Source organism: Etheostoma spectabile, chromosome 7 (assembly GCF_008692095.1).
Source record: "Etheostoma spectabile isolate EspeVRDwgs_2016 chromosome 7, UIUC_Espe_1.0, whole genome shotgun sequence".
NCBI lineage: Eukaryota > Metazoa > Chordata > Actinopteri > Perciformes > Percidae > Etheostoma > Etheostoma spectabile.
Window position 1 is genome coordinate 21,230,738 of NC_045739.1, and position 12,016 is coordinate 21,242,753.

Below are 12,016 nucleotides of genomic sequence, written 5' to 3' on the forward strand. Positions count from 1 at the left end.
CCATCCATCCATCCATCCATCCATCTATCTATTGAATGAAACATCACAGTTTCAGTGAGGATATGTTGAGACTTTGCCTGACTCAATCTAAGAGCTCTGGGGGATTGAAAAGATTCTGTCTAAGCTTTATTAGATGTAAAATACTCTTTTACAAATTGTCCGTCTTGTAGACACCCCCCCGTTTTTCATTCATCCATCCTGCATACTTCACACTCACCTTCAAGTGTGCACTCACGTAAAGTATTTTGCTGCATGCCCACACATTGGAATGTGTGTAGGCATGTTCTGAATTGACATTATCAGTTTTTATGCATGGTGGTGTTTGTATTCCCCTGGTTTATGATAAGAACTGGTGTGTAAAATCAATGTTTTAAAGACTTCAAAACCATCCATTCATCCATCTCCGTCCGCTTATCAGGTATTGGGTCGCGAGGCAGCGGCTCCAGCAGGGAACCCCAAACTTCCCTTTCCTGAGCCACATTAACCTGCTTCGACTGGGGGATCCCGAGGCGTTCCCAGCCCAGGTTGGCGATATAATCCCTCCACCTAGTCCTGGGTCTTCCCCGAGACCCCCTCCGAGCTGAAAACCATACCCGTAAAAGCCAACGGTACTTAGTTATTATAGAAGAATGAATATTATGATATTCTAGTGCACTCTTTGATATTGTGTTGTAGGTTATACAAAGCAGTAGAACACGTGTGTGTGTGTGTAACGGGTGATGTAGTCCTGTATGTATTTTACCAAAATATGCTCTTATTTCCATTATATATTTTATTTTGTGGATTTTACCTCCTGCCTGTGTGTTTTTCAAGGGTGACTGTGTGCGTGGATGTGGTTAGCGTTTGACAAAGGTCACTACGCGTGCACGCTCCAGTCAGAGCCGTTACTGGTATGACCGGAGCTAGGTCAGTGACGAGTTAAAGCCTCTGACACTCACACAGGTGTTTTCAGTTGTGGCAGATTAGACCTCTGCTCAGGTTGAAGGTGGGGCAAGGTTTAGATGGGAATTTATCAGGTCACAAATCTTCATCTACCAATAAGAGTGATATAAGAGCCCTAATAGTGCAACAAAGCTGAAAGATGTCAATCAATCAGTCTATACACACCCACACATTCTTGGGTTAAGGCCTAATCAACCAGATTAACTGGAAACACTTGTGTGGGTCTTCAAAGCCTTTAAGCTCAGTTGATACAAGTTTATCAGAGATATTAATTGTAATTTGAACGTGAACAAACCAATGTATTGTTATATGTGTCCAATTTGTCCTGTGTGATTCATACAATGGTTTGAATTTGCCGTTTAACGTTTTTCCAATTAGTTCTGTGATTAGACAGATGGCTAACGCTAGCAAGCTGAGACCGTTGCTAAGGTCGCTGCTAAGGCATTTCCTAGGCAAGCCTGTCAGGATATTAGAGTAACGTTAAAAGACATCCATTGTTCCATGTTAATCTCATTCCTGCTGCTCTTTTGACAGGGTAGCTAAGCAGATATACATTACGTTCTGTCTTTTTTGTTGAAAACACAGAGGACACAGAGTAAAGCTTCAGAAATCCAGTACTGTCTCATCTGTCACCAGAACACAACGCAGAGATCACAAAAGGGTGAAACACACACACACGGGTTACATGTGCAACATTTGAGTTCAATGGGAAAACGCATTAATCTCTCTGGCAACGCAGTCAACATACATGCAGTGTACCTGCAGTGTTACCATACCTGTGGAGTCTGCAGCTGCTGCTGCATAGAGGTTTCCAGTTATGACAGTGAGTCAGTGCACCATCTTTGTCTCTACATCACTCAATATCCTGTCAATTAAACTTTTGAGAGCTTGACAAAGGCAGGCACTTTGGTAACCATAGCTCCAGCAGAGCAGCCATACCTGGGCTTCTTACTGAAACTGTGTGCCTTTCTCCGCCGCCATCTTCAGCCAAAGCAGTTTAACTGTTAACAGGAAGGGAAGAATCCGTTTCTGCTCTAACAATTAGAGATCTTCCACTACCACTTTTTCCTTCCTAACACTGATTCCGTTATTGGCCAATACCGAGTACCGATCCGATGAAAAGACAAAAAAGGACTAAGAACTTTTGTTTATTATCTAATTCAACAGTCAGTCCTACGGGGCTAAATCACGTGGTGTCCGATTGGTGCAAAGACTCACACACTTGCCGATACCGCCACCAGCATTTAAGGCAGTATCAGAGGCATTTTCGATACTGGTATCGGTATTGGTACAACTCCAGTAATTACGCTGTATATCCGTCACTATAACATTTTACTGATCCATAAACTCACTGTTAAATATAACTACAACAGAAATACTTTTTATATTGCTATCGTTATCGCTGCTGTTCATGCTGCTTATGTTGATCCTTTCCATCATCACACTTGAAGCCTCAGTGTTGATTCACCCTTTAGCTTACTAACATAGTAACATGAAAGAAAACCACGATAATCCCCTAAAATCTATTTACAATTCATTGCACTAAGAGGGGCGTTTCTCTCCTCTGTCTCTCTAAAGCCGTACTTTTTCACAGAGCTGCTGAAACCCATTTGGAATATCAGATGTTTTCCTAATAACTTAACTACAGCCTAATATCTGATGGAGGCACATTCTGTTTGCTTGAAATAGGCTTTGCAATGATTGTATTACAAAATAACGTGGGCTACGGAAAGCTTATCATAACTCAAATCATCCTGTTCTCAATGTAATGATTCATTGTTTTGGGTGCTAAACCTTGACAGGGAAGCAACATGCAGCCTAATAGAACAAGCTACGAGTATGGGTTACAGTTAAAATCACTCAGATAAATCACAGATTTAGAGCAACTGTGTTTGCCTCAATCTAATCAGCCAACATATTACCCATATTACATTAATGCATTGTTCAGTTTTCTTTTATGCAGTGAGATTTATGCAAACCACAACTCTTCAGCAAAAAGCCATGTCAGTCATGTTTGTTTCAGTGCAAACTGGTGGAGGCAAGGAATTTCTCTATCAGCATCAGCATTGATATGATCTGACTCAACTACTGCATAATCTTCCAGTGTTTGGGACGGTTTATGAGCACAGAACAGATCATGTTCTCACTCCGTTCAACGAGCTCCAGGGCAGAATTGCATACATTGGGTGAAACCCAAGCAACAATTCTTCCGGGCTGCATATAAAGCAGCTTCTCTGTTCTCATGGATTCACATGAATAAACTAAAGCCCCTTTTCCAGTGGACAAAAGAACCTCACTGTCATCTATCTTTTGTCTTTAGTGGGAGAGATTACAATCGGCATTCACTACGGGGTATTTATCGGCTCCAGCTCCGATCGGAAACAGGACACGTGGGTAGACATGGGTCCGTGTATCATTGGATAATGCATTTTACCATAATAAATAAACATTTTTCCATATTAAAACAAAAATGTGAAAACAGATAAAACGGTTCTTCAGTCAGTCAGTATCCCTGAAACCATTTTCTTTCGTTTTCTGGGGACAGGCATCTTGCACATTATGTTTGCTGTACATGAAATATATGCAATTTTGTAGCCTTAAAAACGTTTGACATCCCTTAGAGCACCTTTTAAATATATTTGTAAGTCATCACTTACCTTGATCCAGGTCATACTCCTCCATGGTACTGACAAAGTGAGGCCTGGAGTAGAAGTTATGCGGCCCCGGCTGCTGGAGGCCCCCCAGGCTGAAGAGACTTCGCTCATTGGTAGCGCAGCAGGAAAAGGCCCTCCGGCTTGGGATGCAGGAGTAACGTGTCCAGCTCTTCATATCCAGGTCAAAAGCCTCCAGCGCCGTCACCGGCATCTTTCCCTGGCGACCACCTGGGGGGAGTTCAAATTCAGGGTCAAAACACATTTATGATGATATCGGGGCTTGGCATGTCCACGGAGCGTATTATGTTAAAATCTGCTGGGAATGTGATGCTGTAATAACCTTTTGGATCAACTGATTTAGTCATTACACACAGCCATGCCTGAAACCCAAGCCATTTTTGAGTTTTTTTTTTTTTTTTGCTGCTGTCACATTATTACTCACTATGAGCTCATTTTTCACGCTCATCTAGAATCTCAAATTAACGAGCACAACCATGGCTGGAGGAAGGAATCACTCCTAAATGTCTTTTGAACTGTAAAACAACGTTATAATGGCATAAAATAAAAAATAAATAAAAAGTAAGTTAGATTTATTTGATCTTTTTTTAAATAGAAAAACAACTGAATCAGAGAATTCAACGTTTCCCTACGTGTGCATGACGTCCGAGCAAGTCCGGATCAAGTCAGACACAGATCTAACCAGCATGCATTGGGCGGCGATCGCCGGTGATGGATTCTGGGAAAACCTGGCTCATCAACAAGCATATTAACAACTCAGGACCATTTGGTTAGACAACATAGTTTATTTATTGCTTAGTTAGTTACGTTTGGTCCCTTTCTTTTCTGGTTATTTTGTTGAGTTTATTATATTATATATTAACTTTTATTCACTTTTCTAATTGTAACCAAAACATTTGAAAGAAAATTATTATTTTTTTATACCTTTGTCATGTCTTTCTTGCTTGAGCCTTTGTTAGGTATCGACCAAAACCCAGTACCAAGTAGCATCAAAACTTCTCCAGTCAAACCATGATTCATTGTACACTTTTGTACAGTTATTTAATACGTTTAAATCATTTGATTTTTCTCTTTCAAAAGTTTTTTCTGCTAAATTAATTTGATGGGGAAGAGTGGGGGTGGTATCTTACGCAACCTGATGCTTCCATTCATTTAATGAGTGTCATATGAAGTAGAAGAAAATAAAAGTAAGCAAATGAAGTACTCTATTGGTACGGCTATCCCTTTAAGCGTACTTTAAAAAAACGTAGCAATAGCAAAAATGTGTGAGGGGTGTTGAGGTTAAGAAAAAAAACAGACGGTGAAAGAAGGAAAAGTACTGTGAGAGAAGAATACAGAAACAGACGGTAAAGAAAAAAAGAGGCAGAATGGGAACTGAAAATGGAAAGTGAGACAATGACACAGAGGCATTGTGTAAAAGTAATCCAGGGAAGAGAGGAGAATGTGGAGGAGTGTGGGAAGAAAGTGGAAGAGGGTCAACTGGAGTAGGCAGGGTGGCGTGGAGATCGATGGCAGAAGCGAGACAAAGAGTCGAACTGAGTGGGAAGCATTAGAGACGGAGAGTTGTGAGAGAAAAAGAAACATTCTGTGCCGAAAGGTCGGCTGATTATCATATAATTGTGTTCAGTATACAGAGGGATTACACTGAAATAGAATGTCATTTGGAATCGTCATTTTTGAAAACAGTCTAAGTACGAATCTGTTCTTAATGCCCAACCCTAACTGACAGAGACAAAATCCCATTTACATGCTGAAAAAAGCCAATATACTGTACATTTACTGTTTTATTTTCATATAAGCATAATGTTATCTATCGGAAAAATCCATCTTTAAGCTATTTTGGTTAGCTGTTATCTAATTGGACACTCCTTTGTGCCAACTGTTAGAGAAGAAGATTGATAGCGCTCACTATCTATGAAGCTAGATCCAAGTGATGGGCATATATCCTGAAGTGCTGAACTGTGGAACAGCAAGCCTGGCTGTGCCAAAACTTTAGAAATATGTTGACCAGCACATGTAAAGCTTATTAATTATCACATTGCATCTTGTTGGTTCAGTCTGGACACAGGTGCAGAGTGAGTCTCTTTTCAGCGGTACTCGTGTGCCTATTACCAGCCCTGACACTGCAACAAAATCCTTAATTCAAAGTGTGTACACACACACACATACATGCACACACACACACACACCCACAGACAGAACGAATTGTATAGCAGTATGAAGCCTGATGAGTTACGTCATATGCCAGAAGAAGCAGCACAAATTTACAAAGAATGATTACCTTTTCAAGCACAGCAAGTGAGCAGGCATTACATTATTATGTGGGAGAATGAATGTATGTGAGATTACCAGAATGAATAATGTCTTAAACGGCCCCTCATACATTAACACAACATGACAGAGAGAGAAAGAGGAAAGATGAATAGGTTTCCAGTTATAATTATTATTATTCTGTTTGCACATCGCTCATAACTCTGTGTGTAATGGGATATAATGGGATTAAACTCCCACGTGTGTATTTGTTTGTGTGTTGTGTTGTGTTGTGTCCGGTCATCCTTTTCTGTCCATGCATTTCCCAGGCGTCATTCACTCATCTTTGTAATGCAGCATGCTCTGCAGATATGTTATGGATGTTCATTTTAGGGTAAACTGCTTTTTTTTTTGCTGCATCATGTTATCTTGTTTTTATGTTGGCCTTCATTTTAGAGAACAAGTGTTTCTGCTCCTTCACCAACTCCACTAATGATGCACACACATTGCTGTCTGGGACACCATTCTAAACTTGCATGGGGCTGCAGAGGTCATATCAGTCCTTAAAAAGAACAGAATGTACTTCCTTTAATGCTAAGCTATGTCAGAAACAAAGCTGAGGCCATGTGAACTCAGCTTCACTTTTTAATTTTCTTTATTACGTGATAGTGCATGAGATTTTAATTTCACTGTCGTAAGTAGCCAGGAAAAGAACCCCAAAAAATCTCACTTGTAAGACTTGAGACATGACAGGTGTTACTATGAATCAAAGGTTTAACCATATGTCTGTATCTCACATCGACTGTAAAGATGGACAATGAGTCTCCACTTCCTCCTACAGAACAAAAGTGAAGCTAAAATATCCTGTGTACGGACACTGCCATCTTGTAATTTTGGAGCCAGAGTCTGCGCAGTAGGGATCAGGTGGTGGAGTTGCGGTTTGGAGGTCTTACACCCGCACTTACACCCGCTCAACTAATCCCGCTGTCAATCATGATGTTTCACCTTATATCAATGGGGTCAAATAACCAAACTTGTCAGAAAAATGAACTCCCAAAACAATCTAAAATGACAGGAACCATCTATGGGGGAAACACGTGTATTTGAAGTGTACTTTGATTTTTTCTTTTTCTTTTCTTGTCATGAGCATCAAGGCTCATGACAAGGCGCTTCGCTGCAAATTCAACTCATGTTTACTACAGGTTAACTCAAAGATTTGTAGAAAAATATAAACGTTGGAGGCCATTCATTGGCGCGCAAAGTCCTTGAAATTCATTCTGCAGTTAGCATCATATAGCTATGGCAAAAAGAAAACAAAACTGTTTAATTCATTTTGGTTTTACAAAGATATTGTGTAGCGATGATGTTTATAGCACGACCGATTCACGTGCTGCTAGCACTGTTAGCCCAGCTCCCACCGGGGAGACGACGTAAGAAGAAGCTGGAGAAATAATGTCCTCTCCGGCTGAGGATGGTGGTGGTAACAGCTCGTCAGAGGCCGGTCACAATGCTAACTCCTCTTGCTCCTCTCTACCATAAAACTGGAACAGCCAGCAGTGGAGAGACAGGAAGAGCCGATATGCATGGCTGTTTGTTAAGGATTGAAGCTTGGGGTGCGTTGCTTAGGCCTAAATAAACGGAGTCATTATGGTATTCTTTGGCAGCCTGAGTAACTTTAACCATTATTCATGTGAAATCTCAAAGACGCTTTGTTTATAGACTTTGTCTGTGATGTGGTATGGTATGGTAAATCCTGTATAGTGCATACACTGTTATGTATCTTTGTAAGTCGTTGTAAGTTAATGGCTCCCCCAAAGGCCAAAGGTCAAACACTGAGTAACAGTCCTCCAAAAAGACACAATGATGACAAATGTAGAAACCTCTAATCACGGCTGGAAAACGACTGGATGTCAACTGTGCTCTGCAGGAATAAAAAAACACAGGATCTGCACTTCAAACACAATTCTTTTTCTCTCCTACAGAGCAGCTTTTAGCTGCAACTCTGTCCTTCTGTTCAATATTGTACAAAGATTGTAAGATTCCTCAGAGCTGAGAGACACATTTTTTGTCTTTCCCTCACTTCTTTTCACAGCGCTAAAAACCGCCAGGCGGATAAAGTCACAAAGCTGAAAAGCTTATGTTGAAAACAGTACAGTACAGCACTCGCACAGCTCTAGACACATGGTTCAGTTGGTGTGTTTGCTGCATGAGAGAAACTAAAACCTAAAACAGAGGGAAACCATGAGTTGGTAAGTCAGACTGGAACAATTATACCTTACAGTCACAATCCCTTTATCTACTCTACATAAGCACTGAGGGGTGAATTCCCAATGCATGGATTGTCACCGCTGATAGCACCATGAATTGCACGTGACTTGCAACCGCTATCTGCAAAGATGGCCGTGACTGACGAGGGGCAGAAGATGGCATGATTTGAAGTAGAGGACACTGCTTATAAACTCAATTCAGATAACACCAATTCTCAGAAGATGCTAATAATTTCACTGTAGCTGTGTGTGGCTATTAGCACGGAGCATTGTGAATTTGACTGTTTTTAAATTAAGGATCATTTCCATAGACAGGGGCCAATTCTGTACCAAATGTCCGCATATTACGTAGTTTATCAGAAGCAAAAAAGCCTGAGGATTGAGACGCTTCCAATATGTCATCATCATTATCTATTTTAAGCCGGTTATTTATTTGCAAATGTGCACAGCAGATGATTACTTATTTTTTCTGAGTGATGAGAAAGGGCCCATAATATTTCACGTAAAGGGTAATTTGGTTTTGTTCTAAACTGGACCCTATTTCCCGTTATATGTGTGTGCAAATGACTGATGGGAACAACAACCTTTGAAATTGGTCCAGTTAAGAGAGAACGCTGTAACCAGAAACCTTTAGCAATGTATAGTGCCAACATCTTTTCACATGTAAATCAGAAATGTGTTTATTTCAACCAAAACTAGAGTTGTGATTGTTGGAAAAGTGGACGACCCAAAACTGATTTTTATAGCTTTATTTTGTTTCTGTCGACTTTAAACAAAGTGCATTTTACAATGCTAAAATTATGGTTTATTTACATGGAGTCTGTTGGCCTTAGCGAATGCAATTTCATGGATGTTTTTGTTTAAAAAAAGGATCTTACTCTTTAACAAAAGCACAATTTCCTCAGAAATCCTTTCCTTAATGTTGTCAGACACTTAATTTGAGCCAGCCATTGGCAAAACAAGCACTTTTGTGAACGTAAATAGAACGTGCATGATTGCCCCATGACTTATATATTGTAGCTTGTTTTATTGACTCCCGTCAGCATCGGCCTCTCTTAATACCAGACCAGTGTCAAAGATTGTTGTTTCCATTAGTCACCTAGACGCAAAAAACATAGGAAAATAGGATTGCAGTTGCCCTTTAACCTTAATCTTATGTTGTACATGTTGGGAGGGTGCAGTCACGTTTAATTGGGTATAAAAGGTCGGGGATAGCCTGGATCCCAGCCAAACTTAGCCCCGCCCACAATATTTGAGGTCAGGAACTTTGGTCTGGACTTGATCCGTTGTGGAGCAGCTATGTTTAAACAAGAGCTGTTAGGACCAATCCATTTGTAAGGCCGGGCTTTATACGATGATGGACAGATGATCAACAGTAACGTACTGATGAACGCAAGCAGACCCGCAGGACTGCCACCATGCACTGCACATGCTCATTTGATGGTTCTCCCGAGGTCCTGTAGCTGTAATAATGGATATAGCTAATGGTTGGAATACACCATTTGTTCTATTAATACATCCATTATACTGGCTTATGGTACAGCCGAGGGATGTACTGTATGTATGCTGTAAACCTGTAACGTGGATGTAACGTCATTGGCGTTTTCCAAATTGTTAGGGCTATTGGCTGGATTTCTTGGTTCGGTTGAAACACGCTCCATAATCACAGCCCAATGGAGCAGTATCAGACTCATATTTTAACTCGAATCTGAGTATGACGACGCCTGGGAAGTACTGGGATAGAAACAATGTTGGTGAATTCAACATTGAGCAACAAAGAGATACAAAAAAAGAGAAATTATATGATGAGATCTTGCTTCCTACCCATCACGTAGATTTTATTTCCCCTTACGAAGGGCGTGGCTCCGTACCGCGGCGTGGGCATGGAGGTCATCGGCTGCCATTGGTCCTTCTCCGCGTCATAAACCCTCACCAGGGCCTGTGGCGTTGTGTCGGTTCCCATACCTCCCAGCGCATACACCTTTCCATCTGCACAGAAACATAAAAGAGAGTCTCACACTGTGTATTAACTGCTTTGACAGAGTGTATTATAATCTACTCCCTTGGTGCAACAATGTAGTCAACAAACATTTGCTCTCAAGCTTGTTGACATGTTAATGTGAGGTGAATGAAGGTGCTAACACCTCTCCAACAGCCAGAGGAAGTGATGCATCGCAGTGCCCTTTTGTCCTGTCATTGCTGATCTATCTGTCATGTCTGCTATCCGTCTCATCTGTCCAGAGTCATCCAAACAACTGCCCGGGTCTGAGAAGCTTTCAGATGACCCTTTGAATAACTTTTTCACAAGAACACCGCAAACTATCCCCAACCACTGCAGTGTCAGAATATACAGAGAGGCAAAGAAAAGGAAAAGTGCTGAGCAAGCAAAACTGGGTGTTACTGCTGAAATACTGGAGAGGGAATGAAAAGATCATGAAAGAGAAAAGAAGAAACACAAAGAGGGGACAGGAGAGGAAAGGAGAGCAGAGGAGCGGAGAGGAGAAGGGAGGTCATACCAGTGTTATAGCTAAAAAGCGCCTTGGCACTTGTGCCAACCTTAATCTGAGGGAGAAAGAGGGATGGAGTTGGGTGAGCCACCCAGAGAGATGACAGATACACAGAGCTGTGACTTAAACTGCAAAGAATAAAGCAATAATACATCTGTCAGTCGGATTGCAGCTCAACACAGTGTGATTGCCTCGCAGTTTAGCAGTTATGAATGAGTAAATCCAATTTGACTGTTGAACATAAAATAAATGACGCAGCAAGGACACTTTCATCCTATAAAGCATGTCGCAATGCATCCACTTGGAGAGGCGGGGCGAGGCAGGGATGGAGGAAAATATTCAAATACTCCTTGGCTTGTTAAAAAGAATGTCTTCAAATCCCCAGGGAGCTAAGTGGGTCGAGCAGCACCAGATACAATGCAAGCATGTCTGGTGCTGTAAAGATCTCTCTATGAACAGGAGCTTTATACTGTATATGCAAAGTATTGGTCAAATCTAAATTTTGATCTGATAATATGCTACATTTAAAAGTCTGGGATCACCCACTTCACAAAGATCCCTAATGTCTTTGTCACATTGCATGATAATCCATAAAGCAGTTTAAAAACAACAACATTTTACTCTGAACCACAAATATCCTTATGGAGGAAAATCCAGGTGATCAGCAAAGTCAGTAGGCTTCATCTTCTGGGGACCACGAATGCTTGTAAGAACATTTAGTGTGCAACTTAATGAAAAGGTATTATTATAATTGTATAGGTGTCATTCTAAATGGGTGCTAACAACTTAGCTGTATCCTGAATGGTCTGAGTGATTTTCTCCCACAAAGCCGTTCATGACAATGTGTTGCAAGTTACTAGCGAATACTTTTTATCATTTGTACTTCCTACCATAAAATGATGGACTTAAATATAAACGATAAAAACTGATTTTAATTGATAAAAACTCATTTTAATTAATGATGATCTTCTAAATCCCCACTTAATCGCATAGTAGGTAAAAAATGTAATTTGATCATTTATACTCTTTACTGATCCCCTCTGGGGAAATTACAATGTACACTCTGTTATTACACACAGGCCTGAAATACACACACGCTCAGGTCCTATACATGCACTAATGGAGAGATATCAGAGTGAGCTGCTGTGGGGGTTCGATGCCTTGCTCAAGAGCACATTGGCAGTGCACAGGAGGTGAACTGGCATCTCTCCAGCTACCAGTCCACACTCCGTACTTTGATCCGTATGGGGACCTGAACCAGCGACCCTCCGGTTCCTAACCCAACCCCCTACAGACTAAGCTACTGCCACCCCCAAATTGCTGCCACGCTGCTGCAGTGTGTGTTTGTGTGTTTGTGTGTGTGTGTGTGTGTGTGTGT

The 12,016-nt window shown here is 41.1% G+C and overlaps 1 protein-coding gene across 1 annotated transcript in view; it reads right to left on the reverse strand.

Moving 5' to 3' along the window:
- The window catches only part of klhdc8b (kelch domain containing 8B), a 147,913-nt gene that overhangs the window by 39,248 nt on the left and 96,649 nt on the right, over positions 1–12,016 (reverse strand). Inside the window, exons 3-4 of the mRNA XM_032519795.1 lie at positions 9,956–10,120; positions 3,600–3,824 (exon numbers count right to left, since the gene is read on the reverse strand). Of these exons, the coding sequence (XP_032375686.1) occupies positions 3,600–3,824; positions 9,956–10,120 (390 nt within the window). The remainder of the gene's footprint in view (positions 1–3,599; positions 3,825–9,955; positions 10,121–12,016) is intronic.